The 23,768-nt window shown below is 51.9% G+C and overlaps 10 protein-coding genes across 10 annotated transcripts; 3 read left to right on the forward strand and 7 right to left on the reverse strand.

The window, feature by feature from the left end:
* Positions 1-130: 130 nt before the first annotated feature.
* Positions 131-2,650, reverse strand: ASPVEDRAFT_134247 (uncharacterized protein; the record flags this gene model as incomplete). The annotated part of the gene is made up of 7 exons (XM_040807110.1): positions 131-518; positions 568-1,065; positions 1,119-1,529; positions 1,580-2,110; positions 2,165-2,383; positions 2,439-2,493; positions 2,542-2,650. 7 exons carry the CDS (start codon positions 2,648-2,650, stop codon positions 131-133), a joined length of 2,211 nt encoding a protein of 736 aa, XP_040668838.1.
* Positions 2,651-4,026: 1,376 nt separating this feature from the next.
* Positions 4,027-6,634, forward strand: ASPVEDRAFT_84540 (uncharacterized protein; the record flags this gene model as incomplete). The annotated part of the gene is made up of 3 exons (XM_040817553.1): positions 4,027-5,197; positions 5,245-5,310; positions 5,358-6,634. The coding sequence occupies 3 exons, from the start codon at positions 4,027-4,029 to the stop codon at positions 6,632-6,634; spliced, it is 2,514 nt and encodes an 837-aa protein (XP_040668839.1).
* A 202-nt stretch (positions 6,635-6,836) lies between these two features.
* ASPVEDRAFT_713681 (uncharacterized protein) lies at positions 6,837-8,112 on the reverse strand. The gene is made up of 3 exons (XM_040816118.1): positions 7,561-8,112; positions 7,156-7,457; positions 6,837-7,093 (listed from the first exon to the last, which is right to left on the reverse strand). The coding sequence occupies exons 1-3, from the start codon at positions 7,962-7,964 to the stop codon at positions 7,059-7,061; spliced, it is 741 nt and encodes a 246-aa protein (XP_040668840.1). The 5' UTR covers positions 7,965-8,112; the 3' UTR covers positions 6,837-7,058.
* A 422-nt stretch (positions 8,113-8,534) lies between these two features.
* On the reverse strand, positions 8,535-10,137 carry ASPVEDRAFT_42597 (putative MFS transporter; the record flags this gene model as incomplete). The annotated part of the gene is made up of 3 exons (XM_040812617.1): positions 8,535-9,513; positions 9,563-9,695; positions 9,754-10,137. Coding segments are annotated over 3 exons (1,418 nt in total), but the record flags the coding sequence as incomplete, so codon positions are not given.
* Positions 10,138-11,114: 977 nt separating this feature from the next.
* Positions 11,115-11,860, forward strand: ASPVEDRAFT_84543 (NuoB/complex I 20 kDa subunit family protein; the record flags this gene model as incomplete). The annotated part of the gene is made up of 3 exons (XM_040817554.1): positions 11,115-11,139; positions 11,192-11,357; positions 11,410-11,860. 3 exons carry the CDS (start codon positions 11,115-11,117, stop codon positions 11,858-11,860), a joined length of 642 nt encoding a protein of 213 aa, XP_040668842.1.
* Positions 11,861-11,994: 134 nt separating this feature from the next.
* Positions 11,995-14,019, reverse strand: ASPVEDRAFT_84544 (uncharacterized protein; the record flags this gene model as incomplete). Its single annotated transcript, XM_040817555.1, has 6 exons — positions 11,995-12,508; positions 12,569-12,792; positions 12,845-13,333; positions 13,380-13,666; positions 13,713-13,841; positions 13,890-14,019. The coding sequence occupies 6 exons, from the start codon at positions 14,017-14,019 to the stop codon at positions 11,995-11,997; spliced, it is 1,773 nt and encodes a 590-aa protein (XP_040668843.1).
* A 764-nt stretch (positions 14,020-14,783) lies between these two features.
* On the reverse strand, positions 14,784-16,376 carry ASPVEDRAFT_84545 (uncharacterized protein; the record flags this gene model as incomplete). Its single annotated transcript, XM_040817556.1, has 3 exons — positions 14,784-15,193; positions 15,244-15,334; positions 15,387-16,376. 3 exons carry the CDS (start codon positions 16,374-16,376, stop codon positions 14,784-14,786), a joined length of 1,491 nt encoding a protein of 496 aa, XP_040668844.1.
* Positions 16,377-17,063: 687 nt separating this feature from the next.
* ASPVEDRAFT_72837 (uncharacterized protein) lies at positions 17,064-18,356 on the forward strand (the record flags this gene model as incomplete). The annotated part of the gene is made up of 3 exons (XM_040816174.1): positions 17,064-17,450; positions 17,506-17,935; positions 17,992-18,356. The coding sequence occupies 3 exons, from the start codon at positions 17,064-17,066 to the stop codon at positions 18,297-18,299; spliced, it is 1,125 nt and encodes a 374-aa protein (XP_040668845.1). The 3' UTR covers positions 18,300-18,356.
* Positions 18,357-19,280: 924 nt separating this feature from the next.
* On the reverse strand, positions 19,281-20,789 carry ASPVEDRAFT_53620 (uncharacterized protein; the record flags this gene model as incomplete). The annotated part of the gene is made up of 1 exon (XM_040814811.1): positions 19,281-20,789. One exon carries the CDS (start codon positions 20,787-20,789, stop codon positions 19,281-19,283), a length of 1,509 nt encoding a protein of 502 aa, XP_040668846.1.
* A 908-nt stretch (positions 20,790-21,697) lies between these two features.
* ASPVEDRAFT_133569 (uncharacterized protein) lies at positions 21,698-23,498 on the reverse strand (the record flags this gene model as incomplete). Its single annotated transcript, XM_040807046.1, has 5 exons — positions 21,698-21,831; positions 21,878-22,066; positions 22,116-22,724; positions 22,774-23,185; positions 23,229-23,498. The coding sequence occupies 5 exons, from the start codon at positions 23,496-23,498 to the stop codon at positions 21,698-21,700; spliced, it is 1,614 nt and encodes a 537-aa protein (XP_040668847.1).
* Positions 23,499-23,768: the final 270 nt, after the last annotated feature.

The raw sequence follows: 23,768 nt of genomic DNA on the forward strand, positions 1-23,768 counted from the left end.
CCGTCATCGTCATGTGGCAACTCCGCCCGCCAATCAAACTCTATTATTCACTTAGTGCGCCGGAGCTTTAAAGGGCAGTACATTAACTATAATCATTGACTAAATTCACATTATCATATTCACATAACCATCACCGCTCACGGTGGTCCTCATCAGGGATATCCTCCAGCCCAAGCCCCCTGTTGCTCAACGCTGTTCCAGTCCCGTCAGCCCTCGTTCCCGCGGAACTGACACTCGCCTCCGATATTCCAGACACATAACGCGGCCGTTGCGCGACACTGTCCGACTCGTCGCCTAGAGCTGGGTCATACGATGGCGCACTCGATAAACTCGACACGTTCCGCTGATGTCCCGGCCGTGAGGTCTCGTCGCCGTCTTTCTCTTGCGGTATCTCGGGCGAGACGGGAGAAGTAAACCCGACAGGAAGCGTTCCAGATGGGGAGCCCGGATTCGCCGTATCCTGGTTGAAAGGAGTAGGCAGCTCAACAGCAAACGCCGCCTGCTGTCCTGGAGTGGAGCTATGGCCTGTTCTCGTTAATATATACACCTATCTTACAGGGAGGGTACGTACCATGCATTTCATAAACAGGGTCACCCGCCACCTCCTGCGTAGCCTGCGACATAGGAGGAGGAGGAGCAATAATCGACGACTCAGGGCCCACCGCTGTGCTCCCACTTGTAATGTCTCCCGAGACAATAGTCGAGTTCTCGGGGTCTTTAGATGTTGGACCGAATGCACCGGCATTCACCCAGTTCGCGACGCGGGAGGTAATGCCAGAGACCTCGCTCTGGCGGCGCGCGCCTCTCTTTCTGCGGCGTCTGATGAAGAAGAAGGCGAGCGCACCTGCGATTAAAAGCACTCCGAGGACGACGCCAATGATGGCCCCTGCCCAGCCTGGGAAGCCGCCTCCACCGCCGCTGGGGACAGTCGTAGTCGTTGGGGTGGCGCTGCTCTCGTAGGGGTAATATGTTTCGATCGTCTTGCTGTACGTTGTCCCGAAGACGTCGGCCAGAGAGCTGTTAGTCCAGCTCTCAGGCTCAGTCTTGGTTGCGCCGCCATCCGCACTATCACCGTTAGACTACATCTACATCTCGTAGGTAAGTGGGTGGTGACTTACTTCCCCCCAATCCTTCCAGAAACCAAATCAGGCACTTTATACTCCTCCCAGTCCTCCGGATTATACGTATCCTGGAAGCGCCCCGTATTCAAATTGTACACGCGGATGGGGTCAAGGCAGGACTTCGGCCCGACCTTGCTCCCACCCAGAACAAGCATCTTGTCAGGATACGGTTTAACGCACTTATGCTGCTTGCGGCCGGTCTGGACGTCGCCTTCATAGAGTTTTATCCATTCAAAGGAGGGCAGCGAGAGCACGTAAACGTCGTCCATGGTGTCATTTTTCGGCGATACGCCCTCATATCCGCCGTAGATGTATATGTTGTGCGAGGAGGAGTCCGAGGCACTGGCGTACACCGAGCAGAATGATTGAAGCTGGGGTGGATGGTCGCCCGCTGTCTCTTGGACGTACCTGAATGATGGTCAGCATGGTCAAGGAAAACTAGTTAGGTTATGGCTTACCATTCATCCCCAGCGATATCGTATATGGCGACAGTCTGCATGAGTTCCGGATCATTACTCATGCTCTCCTCAATCTGGCTATCTGATAATCCGCTCGAATAGAGTTGCTCAGGGTAAGTGACGCCGCCGATGAGGACGACGATGCCCCGGTCCGCAACGGGAAGCCAGACAGCCTCAGCGTTGGCGCGCGGCTTGACATAGCTGGGAATGGACACATTAGAGAACACTGGCCGCTGCATCTCAGACATGTCCACTGTGATCATCTGCTGAGAGAGGTTTCGCAGGTTCCCATCGGTCAGCGTTTCGGCCCAGCCCGGCGCGTGGACGCCGCTCATGTAAAAGCCCAGATTCTCGCTGGGCGAGGTGACGCCCGCGCCGTTGGTGATGTGCCATGTCACATCGTCGGTCAGCTTGACGGATTGGATCGAGGGCGAGAAGTCGTCGGTCTGTATCCCGTATTCGTACTCCCGGTACGCAATGGCTTGGTCTGGTGATGGGTAGCTGGCGCTGTCGGACAGGGGAAGATAGCCGCTGTGATGTCCACTGTTAGCTTTATAATCATTGAACATGACGGGAGCAGCTTACCCGTAAAGAATGAATATGCCGTCGTTGGCAAACATGACTCCGTCGTTGTAATTCGGGGCCAGGTTGCTGCCGGTCATGCCACCGGTCTTATCGAGCTCGCCGAACAGCGCGGTGAGGTTGTCGGTTTTGGTGTTGAATGTCGAGGATAGATTCAGGTAGTGAGTTATGGATCCCGGATTCTCGTCCTGATCTACTGTCCTGTCGCCGTTTCCAAAAGTTCTACGCGACCGTGGTCAGTCCCAGTATGGCCAGTCGGGGTAGGGCTGCCACTTACATGTCCTCCCACAGGGTGCCGCCATCCAGGTAGACGGTGTCGCGGAGTATGTTTGCTGCGAACGTTATCACCTGCTTAAACGTCTCTAGGGCATGCGACTGACCTCTGAGCTGTCCCCAGCTGCATATAGCAGTACCGTTCTGAACCAACTGCGCCTGCGACAACCCTACAAAGGCCGCCAGCACCGCCAGTCTCCATCTATCGGGCAGCATCGTTATGGCCGGTCGTCGCTATAGCGAGAGTCGCTTCATCGCAGCACAAGATCTGGTGTTTCTTTTCGCAGAGTGTGGCGCGCGGTGCCCCTTTTCGATTGCTGCGCTTTCTCTCTCTTTGTTGGATCGCGACCCCGATGTAGAGCCTTGTGCAACCAAGGACACGAGGGAAGACAAAGAAAGCGAAGTCTCAAGCGAGAGCGAGTGGCTGACAGCCTCCTTTGGGCAGAAGGTCAAAAATAAAGTAAGACACGGCCACTGGGGGGCTCTGTCCAGTCTTGTTCTTTCAGGTCAGAGCAGCCGTGACAAATGCAGCTGGCTCATGGCAATCGTTTAGACTTTTTCACTTTTTCCCTCCAATATCGATCGGGCGCCTGAGCGGCTTACATTTATTGCGCCTTTATCGTTGAACCAACGCAGAGGGCACGCCCCGCCCTCGGCCACCATCGAAGGTGGGGGAGTCGGGGCTGATACGAAGACGGCTGGCCAGGCTTGACCCTTACAGCCACTCACAGCAAGGCGGAGGAATTCCTCGAATGCATTGCTCTGGAACAGAGCTGGGCTGCGAGGTTCGTCGCATGGACTAGCCCGCTAGAGGCGCGGGGCTAGGCCTGGCTGCAGCTGTAGCGGCTGGGCGCAGCAAACAACGATGAAGACAGCAGCTGCCATTCTCTGTAAACAAAGAACTGGGCGGCGACTAGAGGTTCGATTTTCAGGAACAGGCACAGCCCGGACCAGAATAACCTGTCTGCAGTTTTTCCTGACAGATTTCGGCCGGGTTGTGATGGGGACAGTGAAGCCGGAGAAGCCCTAAGCGACCCCTCATGGATACGGACGAACGGTGAAGGACACCGACATCCCTGCCGTGCTGATCCCAGCCTAGAGGGCTCTAAGGCCTGTCATCACGGCATGCATCGCTGTATTAACCCATTCGGGCTCTCAGCCTCTTCAGCTCGTCAGCAGACTGGCCATTGCGAGCTCGCATTCCGCTACCTTGCAGGCTCGTTGCGTCGTCCACGTCGTCGTCGTTGCTGCCCTGGTGTCATCGTGTCTGACTACCCCACTCGAAGAGGCTCTGGCTCGTATTTTCCTCTATTCTGGAATATAAATCACTTTGCCCGGTCCACTCCCCCCCGGACAAAGGATGGCTGGGTCTTGTTTATTTTCTTTGTCCTCCCATTGCCACTGCGACCCTGCAGCGCCCCATCCCCGTTGCTGTTAGTGGTGATTGAGACTGTGACTTGGAGTGTCAATATCCCTGCACCGGTCTGCAATTCTTCACCCCGTCTCTCTCACTCTCAGCTGAGCTTCTCCAACTCGCTTCTGGAGCGCTTCTGCATGACTGCTTGACGATTGAAGCTGCTGCGACCATAGCCATGCGCCCCTCCCACCTCCTAACGCTGCTGCTCCTGGCAGCGCCCTCGTTTTCGTCGACTGCGTGGGCGCATATCTTCGAGCGACAAGAACAGACATATACCGATTCTGGCATTGGAATTGGGGTTGGTGCTGGAGTGACAATTACCATTACAGACACGAACACTGAGACAGTTACCATCACCGAAGGCGAGACCTGCGCAACCACCAACCCCCCGACTCAGACGATTACCGTAACTGACGGCGACTCTGGCCTGGGAGTTGGAGTCGGTGCCGGTGTGACAATCACCGAGGGTGTTACTGTCACCGCGACAGTGACTCTCGGTCTGGGTCTTGGTGGTGACCACGACCACGACCACTGGCCAACCTGGCCTTGGCCCTGGCCAACCGATGCGTCCACGGTGACTGTGACTGTGACTCCTGAGCCTACTACTATCACGATCACTCCGGACCCGACGACCGTTACCGTCCCTGGTGAGGAGACGACCGTTACGGTTCCTGGAGAAGAGACAACGGTCACAGTGCCTGGAGAAGCGACAACAGTTACTGTCCCCGGGGAGGAGACAACAGTTACTGTTCCTGGCGAGGAGACAACCATTACCGTCCCTGGAACAACCGTTACTGTCCCTGGCGAAGAGACAACTGTTACTGTCCCCGGAGAAGTGACAACTGTTACAGTTCCTGGAGAAGGGACAACTGTTACAGTTCCTGGAGAAGGGACAACGGTCACAGTGCCTGGAGAAGAGACAACTGTTACTGTTCCTGGCGAGGAGACAACAATTACTGTCCCTGGGGAGGAGACGACGGTCACAATTCCTGGAACGGTCACAACGCTGCCTGGAGAGACCACAACCATCTCTGGATCGGTCACTACTCTTCCTCCAGTTACCACAACGCTCCCACCGGTTACTACAACCATTCCAGGGTCGGTAACTACAATCCCAGGGTCAGTGACAACCCTACCTGGCGTCACAACTACAATATCAGGATCGGTCACTACCATTCCTGGCTCAGTGACAACTATTCCTGGTTCTATCACCACGATACCTGGGTCCGTCACCACCGTCCCTGGTGAGACTGTTACTCGAACCACTACGGTGACTGGCCCGACTGGCGTTGAAACTGTGGTAGTAACTGAAGTCATCACCACTACGGTCATTGGCACCGAGACTGGTACGTCATGAACACTACTTCTCTGATTATTCCAACTAACAGGTCAGGCCCTGGTACGACCGTCACGATCACTCTAACTGACAACGAACCTGGCACTACTGGAACCGTCACCGGTACGTCTTATCCACTTTGTTGATTTCCTTATACTGACCTGTCATAGAACCGGGAACAACAGTCACAGTTACCACCTGTTCGCCCCTAGTTTCCAACCCAACATACACTCCACCTGCACCGCTCCCCCGTGACTACACCTGGGGCTGTCCACCAGGATATCTGTGCAGGCCTCGTCGTCTTGACGTCGCTGGCCAGTGTAACTTCGAACCAGGGCTACCGGCAGAAGGCTACGTCTGCCGGCCCGAGGAGTGCATCCCAGCCCCGCCGTACATCGAAGACCAATACTGGGGCGAGCCAGTAGACTCCGACGAAGTTGGGACCTGGAACGTCACCCAGGGCTACTTCAACCTGAACCCCGAACAGTTCGGCCTGAACTACTCCATCTTCCGATTCCCCGACGGCCACGGCGGATATACTGCGCGCCAGAAGAGGACCTCCGTCCCCATCTCCAGCGGTGGCATTTTGTCACGGCTGCTACGACGCCAGCAGGATGTAATTACCGAATCAGACTTCCCCGATGTCTGCTACGACGAATGTAACAATGCTGCATACGAGGCCGAGAAAACTGGAAAAGACCCGAGTCTTTGCGACGCTGAGTCGGCGTTCACGAACCTTTTAGGGCAGTGCTCTGGCTGTATCGAGAAATGGAGTGATGACGACGAGGGCTCCGACAGCGATGACGATTCCAATTTCATTCCTCCCGAATTTTCGCAGTTCCTTAACTACTGCGCGGAGCAAGGCGATGACTCGGATCCTACCAGTGAGCCCATCACCACGCCGGGCCCGACATCGACCTCCTCGGATTCTGAGAGTGAGACTACGCAGACTTCATCGTCGACAACAGACACTGACACCACAGCAACAGACACCACGACTGAGCCACCAAGTAGTACGTCCAGCAGCCCCAGCTCGACAGATACTGATTCCGCGTCTACGTCTGCGTCTGCAACTGCGACTTCTGATTCAACCTCGTCTGCTTCATCTTCTGATTCTGATTCGTCTTCTACTTCTACTTCTCCTTCTGATTCTGCGTCTACTTCTGCGTCTACTTCGTCTGACTCTGATTCTGGCTCCGGTTCTGACTCTACATCCGCTACACCCACAGGCACAGATACAGATACCACGCCGACCGACTCGGCCTCCAACGCGCCGCCGCAGACCGCTGGTCCTAGCTCGTCAACTCCTGTCATACCAGGCGGGTCTCCCACCGGCTCTGCCCCGAGTGACACCCCGTCGCCGCCGATCTTCACCGGTGCTGCGTCCTCGCACGTCGTGCCGATGTACTGGGGTATTATCCCGATAGTGGCTGGGCTGGTTGTCTGAAAATGTACTTACGAGGAATGATGAATGAGGGATGATGAATGAGGGAAAGAATGGATTAATGTTGCACAAAGCGCTTAATTAGTTGGTCATCGACAGGGCTATGGTTATATATTTGTTTAGATACTCGTAATGGACTTAATATTTCGGTATTGACTTGATAACCTTCACTACCCTTTACGACGCTTCGTAAAAACGATCAGATGCTTCATAGAAATCAAATCACATTCTGTAATACACTGTAACGCAAACAATAAACACTAGAATCCATAAACCCGAGTAAAACGATTTGCGCTATACTTTGCAATAAAAAAGGCTCTAGACATGCCACTATTGCACAATATATAAACACGCGATTACCTCGTGATATGCACCAAGCATCTGCCGTCCTGTACATACCTATCACTGTTTACCGCATAAGTCATTGCTAGCAGTAGGTCGCTGTGTGATCAGTCCCGTTGCCTGGTTAGTATGATGTCAGCATCAGACCGTTTTTTGAAAGGTTTCTGACATGTGGTACAAACATATAAAGCATCTTTTAAAGCATTGGTGCTCCCAATGTCCATACCTCCCGCAGTTTCGACAACTTCCTTTGGCCTGTCGATGGTCGATACGCCTTTCAAGAGCTCTACGTGTTTCGTATGAGCTTCTGCGAGAGCGGGTTGCCCGGGGCTTTTGGACTCGATACTGGTGCCATCTGCTGGCGCGGTGACTTCTGTCTCTGTTCGATTCAACGCTATCCTGGACTTGCCGTGAATGAAGAGACATTTCCTGGACCTGTTTGGTAAGTTTCGTCATATCGTGTTTGTCGCCTTGCACCCGCCCCCTATTTTTTTTTTTTCAGAGCCACTTAGCCATTCCATCCGTCCTTATCCCCAAAAGAAAAAACAAGATTCAACAAGGAAAATATAAGAGGATGGCAAACCAACATGAACTCGGTGACAATTTTAGTTTGCCCGATAAGACTGACAACAGACTGAAACTCAGGTTTCAATTTTCGCAGTTTACTAAAAGCACTTTGGTACGTGCACCAGCGCCCCCACCGGTCATGTCGCCGACGTTGATATTGATCGCGTAATATTTCTATCTGCTGGTATAGCTGCGTACAAACGGCCTGGAGGCGAAGATACAGGATTTTGTCCGAGTCGCTCACATCCTCTCGGAGCTCCTTTCCCTCGATCTCATGTAGCACCGATTTCAGAAAGTCAACGACCAGAGTACCATAGCTTTCATCTTTAAACAGCTTCTTCACTGTGTCGATACCCTTTGTAATTTCCCTAAAGATTTTTGCCAAGGGAAACAGTAGAGTGGCGGTGAAAGACACAACATCCATGGTGAGAAGACCGTGAAGGATGAATACGGGTATTTTGAAATGGAGCAAATTACTGTCGTATAGAAGAGGACCAGAATAAAGGCACTTTATAATAGCGTGAAAGACCGGAAGACGAAGAAAGTAACAACAGGAAAGAGAACAATGAGAAGGAAAAGAGGAAGGTTGGAAGGAAAGAAAATGGCACCAGTGTCGGACGTGAGAAGAACGCTCTCTTAAGCGACTCTTCCATTACTCAAGCAGAAGTGCTGACGCGTCGTCATCACTGAGAGAGTCGAACTCGCAAGAGAGCGTCGACGAATGAGGGAGAAATGGTTCAAGGCTCAAATCATGCAAGCGCCCCGAAGAGGAATCAGAGCAAGGCAGTGTTGGCTCGGCTGCGCAGTGCCAGGACCTGAACATCCAATCAGTAGTTTACTGAAAAGAGGCTCCTCTTCGGGTGGGAAGATCAGTCGGCTGTGTCTGGACGAATGCTTTCATGGCTGACAGGGTCGAGAATTGGGAAGGTTGTTGACGGAGACTTACAAGAGATTTTAATGGCAGGACAGCCTGCCCAAAAGTACGTGATGTCTGAATGATATGGATCAAGATAGTAAGACAGCCGGTCGCGGATTTGGTCTACAGGCGTCTTTATTAAATCAAATATATTATCTATACGAACCCATCATCAGGCGCATTGCTTAGGGTCACCCCACAAATCCCCAGCCCAGCACCTGTAAACAACACAGCAGCAACAAAATACGGCAGTCCAATCCACGGTCCCCCAAGTTTCATACCATAACTAAACGCCCCCGCAAGTGCAGGACCAGCAACCATACCCCCAACGCCCTGCACTAACCCAATAGTCGTATTCAGCAGTCCAGCCTGTGTCTCTGGCACCAACGAACTAGCCAGACTACGCAGCGCAGCATAGAATCCCGAGCCAAGCGCGAGAATCGTCATTCCGGTGCTAAATAGAGCTGGGTGCGAGGCGAACCCCATGAGAGTGAATCCAAAGACAGGGAAGAGAGCACTCCCTTGGGCGATTAAGAGGTCCCTTCGGGCCGGCCCAAAGCGGGTTTGTAATTGCTCGGACAGTGCAGGGAGAATGGCCAGTAGGAGAACTAGGTTTATTATTCCTTTTAGCGAGAAGAGGAGACTTGCTTCCCCCATTGACCAGGAGAATTTCTTTGACGCAAACTGCAGTACTAGCCCCTTGGCCTGTATGCCTGCAGTCGCGGAAAAGAATGCCGCCGTTATTGCGAGGACGTTTCTATTTCCCCATATCAGTTGCTTTACGCGTAGCATTTGCGTCGTTGCGAGTTTGATGACCCGAACTCGTTTGTTTTCTGCTCTGTTTGTGTCGTCCGCTGTGTGCGAATAGTCGGAGTCCAGCTTCCCCGGCAGTGTCTCCGGAATAGCCAGAAAAGCAGTCAGGGCAAGAAATTCACAGAACAGCCCAAGAAGATACGGAAGCCAAGGTGAAGATATAGTCATCAGCCATGCGCTGATCGGACTACCGACAATCTCAGTCACTAGCATGGCGGCTTGTAACATGAAGAACTTGTTCGTTCTGGACCACGTCAATCGTGCGTGATAATAATGGGAAGGAATTATCGAACCTTTTGTCAACAGGAAAGATATCCGACATAATAGTAAACACCATCGAACTGGCGATCTGAGCTCCGCCGCCACAGAGTTGGAATACAGATGTAAACCAGATCGCGCGTGGGGATATTGTAGGACTATGCCAGCCTGTATTTATACACATTCAGTCTCATTTGCGTATCACAATAGAAAAGCTAGGACGAACAGATTATCCGCACAGCAACCTCCTGCAGCGTTAGCCCCAACATACTCAGCATCGCGACCTGCTTTCGGCCGACCCGATCAGCCATGAAGCCATATGGCAGGGCGATAATAATCCCCGGGATTTGATCGAAAGTTTCTTTCCAGCCGTTGATCAGCGCAAGTTCGCTCTGGACGTCGGCGCCCTTGCATGTTGATGCAGAAATGACTGCATCGCGGTGGAGGGCGCGGCAGACGATGTCCTCTAGGATCTGGGTCTGCGGGGCGGCGGACAGAGCGCTGCCAAAGTCGATTGTGACGATTACAATACAGAGGAGGATTAAGATCCAGTGGGCTTGGTGGTTGTGCTTTCCGGGGTGGAGCAGGGGGGTTGTTTCGTGGGCCATGACACCGCATCTTTATAAAGGTTTATTTATTGGGACAACGCCACAATAAATGGCCTAGCTAAAGTGAAGGCCATCCTGTGTTTTGTTATTAGGGAGGGATTCCGAGGAATGTTGAATTCTAAGATGTCGGAAGACGCGCCCTTGCTTAGCTGGCTCGCTGGTATGTTAGGGTTTCGAAGGCACTGTGCATGGGGACAATACCGCTGAAAGATAAGAATACCGCTGAAAGATAATAGGAATTTAATTCTATCATTGCATGAGATAGTTTAGATAGGGAATATCTGTCTCTACTGACAAGCCATTTGTATTATTTCAGTGCCCATGACCACGACACAGGGATGGGGACAGCCCTGTACTTCGTGCCCAAGAACTTATTAAGCTAGGAATGCCTTCACCTTCGCCTCTGCTTCCCTTCTCCCTGATCCTGGAACCATACATCCAAATAATAAAAGGTCTCGTAAACCCAATATCAGTCGTGGCAACCTCTTACGTGCTCTTTTCCAGCCAAGGCGGTAATTTGTTTGGCAGGGTTAAATATTATTTACAGGTGGCGATGGACTATGTAAAGTCGATGAAGTAAATCGAGATGATCGTACCCTGGTTATCAGATCAAGCACATTGGCAGAGACTCTGCTCAGGCTTGGCAATGTGTGAAATGTGTATAATCGAGTTAAAATGCTGGAGTACAGCACCGTGATGGAGTCTTGGCAGAGTCCGAAGGTCCGGCCACCGACTGTGGGTCATTATCAACAAATAATATTAAATATTTGTGTGGAGCATCCGCAATCAACGCAGCTTGGCAAAGTCCGAGAGTCCGTATACTCAGTATAAGATATCGGCGACGACGTGAGAAGTTCCGATGGCAGGCACACACCCAGTAAATAATGACTCCCCACTCGCCCCTGGGGGATTAATATCCTCTTTTCCGAAGAAAAGCTTGAGATTTCTATCCTCACCACTGACACTACACATTCACGACATGGCTGTAAAGGCTCTCCCACCCGGTTTGTATATGAACTCGACAACAGCTATTTGTACAGCTAACGTAGCTCACAGCTTTCCGCATCCCAACACGGACTTTTTATTGTATCACAGCACGCCAGTATTCATCCTCACGCACAGCTGATGAGGCCCGGACCTCCCTGGCGACACAATTCCCTACCTCCAAAACAGTCACACCTCGCTCAGAAAAACCACCCTCAAACGCCGCAGATTATGTCTTGTAAGTCCTGAGTCACAACCCAATGCTTCCTAAACATTAACGGTGTCGATAGAACATCCCTCGACCAAATCGTAAACTGGGCCCGCCAAGGCTCCCTATGGCCCCTCAGCTTCGGGCTCGCCTGCTGCGCAATCGAAATGATGCAGACCTCCATGCCCCGCTACGACCAAGACCGGCTGGGTATAATCTTCCGCGCCTCCCCGCGCCAAGCAGACGTAATGATCGTGGCTGGGACCGTGACGAACAAAATGGCACCCGCGCTGCGGCAGTGCTATGACCAAATGCCTGATCCGAAGTGGGTGATTAGCATGGGTAGCTGTGCGAATGGGGGCGGGTACTATCACTATAGCTATAGTGTGGTTCGGGGTGTTGATAGGATTGTTCCGGTCGATGTTTATGTGCCTGGGTGTCCGCCTACGCCGGAGGCGCTGCTGTATGGGATTTTTCAGTTGCAGAAGAAGATGAGGCATACTAAGACGACCCGGATGTGGTTCCGGAGATAGGTATATCGGTGGCAAGTGGTCTTATATGGGTCTGGTTGGAGAATCCCAGACTGGAATGTGGCCGCCATATGCTGACAAGCGCAGCTGGTGCGATGCCCTTTCGTTACTTCCATCACCCTCTCGACAAGACTTGTCTAATGGTCAAATGTCCACCATCCACAATGGGGATCAGGTTCAGTCAATACACTTCTTTCTAATTCCATAATCCCCTGACAGGGATTATCGTATAGTTGTTGAAGGTCAACCCCTCGCTCATGCAAAAACTGTAGCTCTTCCCCGCCAAATACTTCAGCGGTGGGAGACCCTGGCAGAGGGCTCTTAGATTCACTGGTCTGCCAGGCAACGTCCAGTATATCTTCCACAACTCCACGTTTCATTGCTTCGGATAAGGCGCTTGGCTCTTCTTGACCATGGTCGGGCTGTGTCACGCCAAACTTCTGTTGAACAAAAATGTGCGAGAAGCGTCTTAATGTTTGGACAAATCTCTTCATGGAAGAGAGCCCCTTGCATATCTTCTCACACTCAGTAAGCATCATATCTATCCGTAGCGAGAGAGTTATATTCGACGTTATTGTTTCTGCTGCGTCCGCAGTGAGGATACTGTTGAAGATAACCCCAATACAAGGAGTAATGTAGCTTTTGAAGTATCTATCCAATTACAAATGTCAGCTAAGGAGTGTAGGACACAGCAGGGTGAGGATACTTTACCCTAAGTGCCAACAAGGCCCATTTGGGTCCAGCTCGAACAAACGCTGTGCAGCTGTTATAGATCTCCGGGCTGCGTGTAATTCTAATTCAGCACCATGGTCTGGAGGCCAAGTAGGGCTTTGAGGCTGAATCCGGAGAAATGAGGTTATCATTGAAGTTGCATCCAAGATTAACTTCGCATATAGGTAAGCGTGAATCATAGATGCTTGCATAAGTAGTTGTTCCTGTCGTGTATCAGTATCCCGTACGGCCAACCTAGAGTAGGGCGATACGTACAATATTCCACTCAGAAAGCACAGCATCAACCTCCAACACCAGATCCATAACTTCAGCCCGTCCAGACACATCAAGCATCCCATCGCTGCCTAGCCGCAAATCCATATTACCCTGCATTTCAGAGTACCGGAGTGATATCCTTGCCAGTCGGAGCGAGACTTCGAAATACACCTCAGTATCTCGATCACCATCGCTGAAGGTCCGCCACGTAGAAAGATCCGGTATACTCACTTTCCAGGTACCAATCTCAATATTTCCCCGTCTGTAGAGATTATGCCGAAATAGGCTGTCGTACATCATTAGAATCTGCCAGAAGTAGATTCTGTGAACTTCCAGATAAACAGAATCCATATTACCCGGCCGGCTTCTGGTGGCTAGAGAAGTTACGCCATCAAGGTCAAGCAGTCCAAGGGCGCGTGCAATATCACATGCACAGCGATGCAACCTATGCGACAAGTCAAAGTCCAACTGCGAATATGTTTCAAATGTCTATCATCTTAGTTCATATTTATAAATATAAGCCAGTTGGACTCACCATCCAAAATGCAACATGCAAACTCAGTTCATTGATTTGCTCCTGGCGTTGCCAGTCCTCCATAAGACATAAAGCCCTACGATATAGAAAAGTAGAGTATTCGCTTTTCTTAGGGGTGTCGATTCCAGGACTCAGAAGCATCCCTTGGTGCAATGCGCCGTAAAAAAGGATAAGCACGCGGACATCAATTTGGACATATGGATTGTCGACGATGGACGGTATCGTGAGCATAAACTCTTTGGCGATGGGTAAGAGAATTCCTAGACTGTTTTGGTTGTCGTACAGCACTGGATAGGTTAATAAATGTCTGGATTCATGTCCGGGTGGACATACTTTGTAGCCATGATTTAGCGATTTCTTGCCCAAATGGGAGTTTTTCTTCTAATTCACCCTCTGTAGGTGAATTGAATCGGTATCCTTTGAGAGATATTTCACCAGGATCAAGGTTGGTATTCGGACGTCCTGACATCGTAAGTTGCTATACAATTCATCACCAGGGTATGAGCCTACCCGTGCCAGGCGTAGACTGAAAGGCCCGTAGGCCTTTTGGGGAACGACTCGAAACCTCTGAAGGTAGTGATACTGCACGCGACGCGGTAGTGCTCCTGGAGCCATTCTCCAATGCATCTAAACGATTCATGATGTTAAGGAGATGTGAATTCTGGACTTGCGTGGCCACCATATCAGCCGGACCGGGTCTCGGCGTCCGTTTGCGAGGCTGTCTGGGATCGTACAGACATTCAGCAGATACCTGCCGGCAACGCTTGCAGTCCGGCTTTTCTCGGTCACAGCGCATCTGCATCAGATATCTTAGCGATCGGCACAAATAAATTCATATCGCAGTCTCCCATGTTTTGAGGTCTAGCAGCAGGAGGGTGTACCTTTTTCTGTCTACATCTTCGGCACTGTGAAATAATTAGTCTCAATCCTAGCTCTAGATCCGTACGTACTTACAGCAATGGCGTTTAATTCCCGGGGGGACGAGGCTTGGGTGTCACTACCCGCCATGATTCCTGGTCATTTATACCATAAATAAAGTCCATGTATTCTCAGTACCATGCTCTCCACTCAGCAGGCTAATTGTATCGGCAGCACGTAAAGCAACACAATAATTGTAAACACTCGACGCGGATGATGTCGGACAAAATCAAAACGGCATGCTGAGTAATGCAATCACCTGACCGGTTCGCCAGATTCGTTTCTTTTGTATGTCTGGGAATAAATACATTAATATAGTCGTATTAACATGAGGTGTATATTTTTCTCCTGGCGTTATGGGAACCGTCAAGCGGCTGCCGGGTTTGCCAAAATATGTCCGTGGCGAAGTTGTAAGTATTGTGGCGTCTACGTCTATATATATATATTGTTTATGCCACTGCAACCACTAATTTCTCCACCATAGGCCTATACTTTAGCCTCGCCCAGCTTATGCTTCTCATCCTGTGGAAGACCACTTTCTCTCTCCAAAGCCACCCTCTTATCCTTCCTCCAAACCAACCACCAAGAAACCAAAACCCCACTAATCGCAAGCACCAAAAAGCTCAAACAAATGATATACGACACGCGGTACGTCGGCCCAAAAGTCGTGCTATAAATATGCGGCCCGGCAATCCCACTAAACTGCGCCATTGCATTCGTGAGCCCAATACCAATTCCTGCGGCAACTGTGCCGTCCAGCGCGCGGATCCGCTCGGGCCAGATGACGGGGTATGCGGATCCCGCGCAGGCCGTCGCTACTATCAGGGCGAGGTATTTTACGACCGCGTTGGGGACCGTGATTAGGATTATGTAGCAGATTATTATCGTGCTTTCGACTGTGTCGAGTTAGCAAAGACGCCCACTCGGCGGGATAGTATATACGTACTGGCAACAGCAGTCGTCCAGGGCCGAATCCACTTCTTATGCAGACAATGCCCGACTGTATTGAGGAACAAGAAACAGGCGACATACGGCGGCTGTAATTAGAGTCAGTATTGGCAACCAGTATTTGGAAAGAAGGAGACGTACAATATTCATCAGCTGCGAATTCGCCGTATCCGAGAACCCAAGCTCATAAATCACCGTAGGCAGGGCATAATTCACCCCGAACCCACCAATCCCATGACCAATCCAGTAGATAGAAAAGGTATACACAGTCGGACTGCGAAACAGCTCTTTGAAATTCCGCCAGCTCCAATGCGCATCCGTCCCCGAGGGCGCATTCTTCGCAAGACGATGGGAGAGAAACTCCCTTTCTTCAGGGGTAAGCATCTTTGCAGTCTCAGGATAATCAGGGACGAAGAGGGCCACGAAAGCGAGAATAATCGCAGGCAGGCCCTCGAGGATAAACAGCCAGCGCCAGCCAGAGAGACCGCCGAGGCGATTCATGAAACTGATTGCGTAGGCGAGCAGACCGCTAAGGGCACTGGATAGCTGGCCGACGGAGTAAAACACGGCGATCCGCCAGGGCATCTCGGAGGGTTTGTACCAAAATGCGTAGTGATACAGGACAGAGGGGTAGAAGCCTGCCTCTGCCAGACCGATTGCGAAACGAGCGCACATCATGCCGGGGAAGTTCTGCGTTGCGCCGGAGCTGGTTGCGCAGACGCCCCAGGCGAGGATGAGGATAAACATCCATTTAGACGGCGTGAAGCGTTTGAGCAGGACGGTGTTTGTCGGTTCAAAGAATAGATAGCTGTAGGAGAAAATAGACTGGGACCAGGACCACTGCGATGGGCTGAATCCGAGCTCTGCTTTGATACCGTTACCTTCCTCGAGGTTGATAATCGCCGCATTGGCGTAGTTGCCAGAGTCGATGACACGGAAGATATAGACGATAGAGTAGAAGCCGACCAACCAGAGGTCGACCTTTCGCATGACGCGCTTCTCAAACTCAGCGTCATATTTGGGAGTCGGCGATTCGCCTTCGGCTGTTCCAGTGAGAGAAGGGGAGGCCGTCGAAGCAGTGACTTCGGCCTGGCCCTTCTCAGGCGTCTCTGATATAGAATGCGAAGACATCTGTGGTGCCTCAGCCGGGACATCGCGACAAAGTATGACACAGCATTGCTTATATAGGCAGAGTTTGTGGCTTCGAAGCTTGTCGGAGCAAGCAGGACTGCCAAAGTGATACCATAATAGAGGCAATCACGATATTGGAGTACTCAACAAAACAAGCTAAGATATCGTCCATCAATGCTTCGCGAGATACTGTCGGCTGACGAACATATTGCTCATACTGTGCTAGGATTGTGCCATCAGAGCCCTCTTCTGCATTATTATCTTTCCCGGCCGATATGCTCGACGAGTCTGGCCTGGCCCGCAGATATTATACCTGCACGCTTAATATGTTCATCACCTCCTTGAAATGGAATATACACAACGTATATTGCCAGCGATGCTAACATATAACACCAAGAAGTCCAATAGCATGCCCGTCCTCTGTGCTCATCCCGCGAGTTTGGAGGACTATCACGCAATCCACGACGAAAATGATACTTAACGCGAACCCCGCTTCCTGCACCAAGGAGTGCATGACTCCAAATCCTATCCTGTGTATCGTGAATAACTGACTCGCATCGGATATCGGCGTTAAGGCGCCAAATTCGGCCCAGGGAAGTGGCGGGGGTATAAAGGCCCCATGCTCGCACGGTCCTAGTACTATTCAAGCCAGTTTAATATCTTTATCTGGATGGACATAGCTACAAAATGGCCCCATCCGCCGTCCAAGAGCCAGGCCCTATTCAAGCTGTCCCGGTAAAGCCATGGGCTCGTCCTGCTCCTACTAAGGAGAATCTAGACTGGGCGCCTCTGCCTGAGATTGATCTATCCAAGTTCGACCAGCCAGGCGGCAAAGAATCTCTCGCTAGAGACCTGTACGATGCGTTAACTCGTGTTGGGTTCTGGGTCGTCGTCGGACACGGAATAGACGACGAGCGCGTCCTGAGGCAGTTCAGCTTCGGCAATGCGTTCTTCAAGCAGCCGCTCGAAGAGAAGCGCACGTTCCCTTGTAACTTCGCCGAGGGCGAGTACTTCGGGTACCGCGAGAACGAGCGGTGGATTGGAGATACCGGAGTGAAGGACAATGTCGAGATGGTACAGATCACCCTACCAAGTACCCTGCCTATATAACTATAACTAACATGTACAGCTCAACATCCCCAAAGACATCCCTGACTGGGCCGACCTCCCCCGCCACAAAGTCGTGGAAGAGAACTACACCGAAATCGCCAGCTTCCACCGCGAACTCTTCGACAAAGTCGCGCGCAAGCTGTTCGTGCTCATGTCTATAATCCTGGAGCTGCCCGAGACATTCCTGGCAGACGCCCACGACTACGACAAGCGGTCCGACGACCACCTGCGGTACATGATCTACAACGTGCGCACGCAAGACGAGTGGGACCGCGCGCAGGGGTACACCAAGGGCGGCCACACGGATTTCGGCAGCTTGACACTCCTCTTCTCGCAGCAGGTTGCTGGGCTGCAGATCCGCACGCCCGAGGGCGCGTGGAAGTGGGTTAAGCCTGTTGAAGGTGGGATTACCTGCAATGCGGCGGATACGTTGACTTTCCTTACAAAAGGTGTGTTCCTTTCCTACTTCTACTGGTATGCAAGTAAGTATGCTAACCGGCGATAGGCTTCATCAAATCGACCATCCACCGCGTCGTCACGCCGCCCAAGGACCAGATTGACATCCCCCGTCTGGGTCTGCTGTACTTTGTTCGACCCGGTGATAGCACTGTGATGAAGCCCGTGCCATCACCGTTGTTGGACAGGCTTGGCCTGCTGACGGACGAGGACAAAGACCCTAATATCCCTGCGCCGACGGGCACAGAGTATGTGCGTGCGCGGGTCAAGGACGTCCACCATAAGAAGGTGATTGACCGCCGGGAAAACACTCAGTTTGAGTTCAAGGGGCTGAAGGTGGACAATTACTACGCTTGAGTTTGTTAATATGATGTATTGCTATGATTCATGAATCAATTTACGCTTCGCCTCGGGGTACTCGGCTCGTATCAGTATCTACCTTCCATCAGGTCTCGGAATGGAGAAGCCTACGATTTATTATCAAAATTTGAATATTTGTAGCTCTACTCGTAGTGTTCTTCACCACAAGATTACTAACTGGATGCGTGCGGCGGCGGCGGGTTATTATGTATTTTCCCCGCTAGTAACCGTTGTTGTAGCGGCCTCATTTCCGTTCATGCGGAATGTCGTTGAGCTTAGTTTGGACCAGCCGGCGACGATCCGTCCTTTTCTCTGGCGTACCTTCAATTCGCGCAAGCCCAGAATACACAAAATAGACATGGTCGTAGGCGCACCCTCGCCTGTAGTGCCGCGCACCGGTACGGTGATGGCAGTTACAATGGCCGAGAAATTGAGGTCTAGGCCGCTTCTCGCTGAGATAGATGCAGTATCATAATTAGAGGATACATTACTGCGGGGAAATGACTAGGAACTGCAACTGCGGAGTATCGTTCCCTAAGGGCTGTTTTAGGTGTGCTTGCGGGGATAATTTCGTCCAATCCGGTGCTTCTTGCGGGGAGGTAGGGCATTTGCCATTTCTGGTATGGAGCCAAGAATTTGTATCTCAGGGTTCGCGCGCTTGCGGGCTGCAAGACATATTGGGCTATGGCCAGGAGTCCGAATATAGGGCACTGTTCCTGCCAAGGTGTAAATGTCGCTACACAAAGGCAGTGAGACCCTTGTAACCCTCCCTTCCTATCCACCCTACGGTAACTGAGTGAGACGAACGAATGCAGCGCGTTGAAGAAATATGCATGACGTTTGATGGTTGACTATCACTCTATGACATGGCACCTGAATGCCACGCCGTCTATTAACCTCCTTGTCCGTAGGACCCAAACACGCGTAAAATGGAAAATATGCAAAGTTAACACCGCGCCGTTTATCTCCCTACCCATCCTAGGCTCCAAGAGCCTGAAGGGAGACTACATTACACCTGTCGAGGAAGGCCAACGCCTCATTCCTCGTGTGCCATGCATCGTTATACGTGGCACTCAAGGTAAGTCGCCCGTCCCAGATCCCCAGAAACAAGGCTAGCCCAGTCACCAAGTGCTCCCTCGTAACCCATGGATTGTCCAATTGGAAAGCGCCCTGCGACGGCGAGATGGTGTTATCCAGCGTGCCCAGGTCGGAAAGAGATACAGATGGTTTGTTATACGGCGGCGGCAGTGCAGGTGCGGCATTATCCGCTGGGTAGGGAGGCGTGATCATCCCCCAGTACGAGGGGACCATCTGAACTCGTTGTTTGTCATTGCGGTTCTGTATGTCGAACCGTCGAACCGCACTGGCGACCTTCATGTACTCATTCCGCCGCGGTATGCTGTAGTCCAGCACTTGATCAAGCGCCCCAAAGGAGGCAGCTGGAACGGTAAGGTCCACTGCCAGACATTCACCAGAAACGGAATGGTAGACAGATGCTGCATGCGCTGGGGTGTTGTACGGCTCCTCGCACTGGGGTCGTTCATCCATGAGACAATAGTTGATATATCGCACCGTTCTTGGTCGTGACTGTCTCCTCTGTAAATCCCGCAGTACGATGCCAATAGCAGTGTGATAGGCATGAGTAACGCTCAATCCCAACGCTTTGCATGCCTTCACCAGACGATACGTCGATTCCGTCGACAGCGTAATGGCCACGCGTTGGTGCTTCCCTGGTTGTGTCGCACCTTTCCGGCGAGGGAACCCAGCAATTTCAACCTCCTTCAATGCCGCGTTCATGGAAATGGTCTTGTTCAAACGGCTGTGCTGCTTCTTACTCAAGCCCGGTGGAACTCCAGCAGCAATGCGAAACGGTGGACTCAATCGGGCGTACTCATCGCCAAAGTCCGGAAGTCGATATCCATCACCTTGATCCAGAGCCTGTGCAGCATGCACAAACAGACTATTCAGCAGCATCAACGCCCCAGCCCCGTCCATCACATCATGGCGACAGCGAAGGACCACATCCGCCGAGACCGTCGGACTCGAGCGGCCCGCGCGCTTTATCATGAACAAAGTCGGAATGTCCGGAACAGGCGGATCGGAATTGCACCACTGCAGACCGGACATCCTCGTGCGAACGACCTGGAATGTACTCTCCAGCCAGGCATTCTGGGCCTCCGGGGTCGGCGCCGTGTCATAGATCTTCCTGCACCGCTGCCTCTGCTCGCTGTACTCAACCCACGACGCAACCGTCGGACTCTCATATCGCAAGCGCAGCCACGCCTTTCGCAGGGCTAGTTCCACTTCATGTTCAGCACCCTGCACCGAGAAAGAAACGTACGCGGTGATCGCGAAGCAGCAGCGCCCACTCGCTTCGTACGTCTTCGCCAGCGTCGTATAGAACTGCTCCGACTCATCAATATTGCGCTCCCAGCGCCCTGGCCTGACCTGCGTCCATGAGTAATCACTGGTATCCAGCAAGCCCATGGTGCCCAGATCTTGAGTGGTGCGTGCCGGAGAGTCGGACGGAAAGTCTAAAAGAGGGGTCGGACGCACGAGAATTATAGTCTCGCCGCGAGCTGCTCGGAATCAAGGCAGCCAGCCCTGCAGAGGAAAAGTTACCTGCGATGGCCGCATCAGCCGCGGTGGCTGTCGAGACAGAGGGAGATAGGGCCGGGTTGCCCGAAACAGGCGAGTGGTCGGTCCGTTGTCCGTACCCAATGCGGTGGTCCGCTTGTTGGCTCGCCTGTTGGCCTCGCCTGTCGGCCCTCGCATGTCAGTAACTTAATATATCCAATGATACATAAATAGTCAAAGTAACGCCAGCTGTTCTCCGGGTAATCTTCGGGTTGAACAGTAACCTACCTTGAATGCGTACAACTTCCTAATCGGGAAGGCCGTCCAGTTAACGATAGCTATTACTAACCATATACTACTTGCATATAAACAAAGTAACCACCTACGAAGACAAGATATCTTTCTGACAATGCTCCTGTTTTGCATTAACTCCTGTTACACTTGATCGAGGTTACACACGACCCGTGGTTACACTGCGCAGGCCTGGCCCGCGTCTCCAATCTACATCAAACATCAGCACGGTTTTAAAGATAATCCAGTTACACAGCCACGGTCACGCAACATTACGCCAGAAAGCTTAATCTATGTCGACAATTATTTTATTTAAACAGTCAATGCAGCTTATCTGACATCTTGGCTGGCAGAAGCTCAATAGTGCATGTAGGACCTGTGTAACGTGTCGGTTAATAATGATCTTAACCGGTTAATTCCATTCCCGATGGCGGTTAACCATACTTGTGGTAGAGCAAGAGAGTGGAAGGTGTTTACTAAATGTATTGAGCTCATCTATATCAGTATACATCACTCGCTACCAGGACCTACTTGGTCCCATTCGCAGACCCAGAAACGGCCTTCAAAATGGCACCAGTCATAGCCAACACACTCTCATCCTCAAGCTTCCTCCCAACAAGCTGCAAACTAACCGGCATGCCATGGACATCGTCGGCGGAATCTGCCAATATCAGTACACACTCACACCGAGAATTAGGGCAACATACAATCACTCTGAATCTGCGCATCAATATCGCTAAGCGGCTTATGGTCGACATACGACCCATCAAGACCCTTATCAGCCGTAACCCCACACGGGAATGAAACGCCAGGATAGTCAAGGACATTGAAAACTCCCGTATATCCGACATACGCGAACTTGCCGTTCTCGACACTACTATACGGAGACGTCGGACCTATACCTCGTTAGTACCTGAAACGAAGAGTATAAAGTGGCCAACATACAAAGCACAGCATCAATGCCCGCATTGTTCCATCGATCCAGATAAGTCTTGCACAGCGTATTGCGTGCTACCTGCACCTGCCACATCTCATGTACCCCCAGTTCAGGGGCCGTCTCATACATCTTCATCTCAGGCCGGAACGGCTCCCCTGTTGGTTCGAGGAGTTTGCGCACGGATTTCCCGCCGTCTGCGACGAACATGGTGCGTAAAATCTCAAGTACACCCGTATGCTCAGTAGGCGCCCAAGTAACGACCTCATGACCGGCCGCTTTTAATTTCGCGACTGTTTCGTTCAGAGCGCGCGACACAGGGGGCGTAGGCGTGACTAGGCCATCGTGCCAGAGGACGCCGATTTTGAGCGCCTTCTTGACTTCAACGTCTCGCCAGGGAATGGGGAGGCATTTCGGATCGCGGAGCCAGGGTTGTTGGCTGACGACTGTGCGGGCCCAGAAGATGATCTCGTCGAGGGTTTTTGCCATAGGGCCGTTGACGCTGTTGACTGCTTCTTGGCCGGCGAGGCCGGAGCGGGTTTGGAAGTTGGGGAAGCGGCCGAAGGAGGGTCTGATGGTGAATATTCCTGTGCACGATGCTGGGATGCGTAGGGAGCCGCCTATTCATTATTAGCATACAAACTGCGAAGGGATATATTTGTTGCGTACCAATATCTGTTCCCACGCCGATGCGGCTGCCTCCGAAGGCAATCAGGGCAGATTCGCCACCAGAAGAGCCGCCCGAGGTCAGATTGCGGTTGCGCGGGTTAACTGTTCGACCGAAGACATTGTTCACGGATTCCGCGATCATCATGGCCGTGGGCACGTTGGTCTTGCAGTAGAGGACGGCGCCTGCGTTGAGGAGCAGGTCGACGAGGGTGCTGTTGTACGTGGCGGGGTCGTTGACCAGCGAGGCGAACCCGATGGTCGAGTCATAGCCGACGAGGTTGAAGTTGTCCTTGATGGAAATGGGGAGACCGTGGAAGGGGCCTTTTGTCTTGCCAGTTTGTTGGAAGTAGGCGTCTAGTTCTTTTGCCTGGGCGATTGCTCTGTCGAACAGGATCTCCGACAGGCAGTTGGTCTACATTATTAGTATAGACCCGAAAAACTGATCGTAGACATACCAGCTGTTGCGCAGCAGCGGCAGCTTTGCAGAACGCCTTGATGACTTCCTCGGCGGTCCATGACCCGGATGAAATATGCGATAGAATTGTTTGAGCTGGGGTTGAAGTGATTTCCAGCTCGCGACCGGTAAAGAAGCCCGAGTCCCTGGGAAAGCTTGTGACGTCGAGCTGATCAGCAGGAGGAACAAGCGCAGCAGGGATCACCCAGTCCGCTGGAATGGAGTCCTTCAGCGCCTGGCGCTTTTTGGCGGCGATCGATTCCCACGTCATGGTGCAGTTCTGTAGTTGATAATGGAATAGCTGATGATTGCAGAGATAGAGATGGAATCCTTCCCTTATATGCGGGGATGCCGGATACCCGGATATGGTCGATCTACAGGATGTTGGAGAATCACATCCCCACTGCAGCAAACTCCAATCTCAGTATTTATCAGGCATGGATTGGTTCACGTCGCCGAGGTTATCAGTTGTATCAAGATACCTCGGCCAGATCTCCGCCATTGGGGGTCTCCAACAGCACAAGACTCGATACGAGATAAG

This window comes from Aspergillus versicolor (assembly GCF_001890125.1).
Source record: "Aspergillus versicolor CBS 583.65 unplaced genomic scaffold ASPVEscaffold_6, whole genome shotgun sequence".
Taxonomy (NCBI): Eukaryota; Fungi; Ascomycota; class Eurotiomycetes; order Eurotiales; family Aspergillaceae; genus Aspergillus; species Aspergillus versicolor.

Excerpts from the sequence above, each read along its gene's own strand:
- ASPVEDRAFT_713681 (XM_040816118.1), bottom strand. The coding sequence starts at position 7,964 with ATGGATGTTGTGTCTTTCACCGCCACTCTACTGTTTCCCTTGGCAAAA. Across the intron at positions 7,458-7,560 it reads AAAATTGTCACCGAGTTCAT|GGGGCGGGTGCAAGGCGACA; the intron begins GTTGGTTTGCCA and ends AAAAAAAAATAG. Across the intron at positions 7,094-7,155 it reads CTTTAAAAGATGCTTTATAT|GCAACGGGACTGATCACACA; the intron begins GTTTGTACCACA and ends CATACTAACCAG.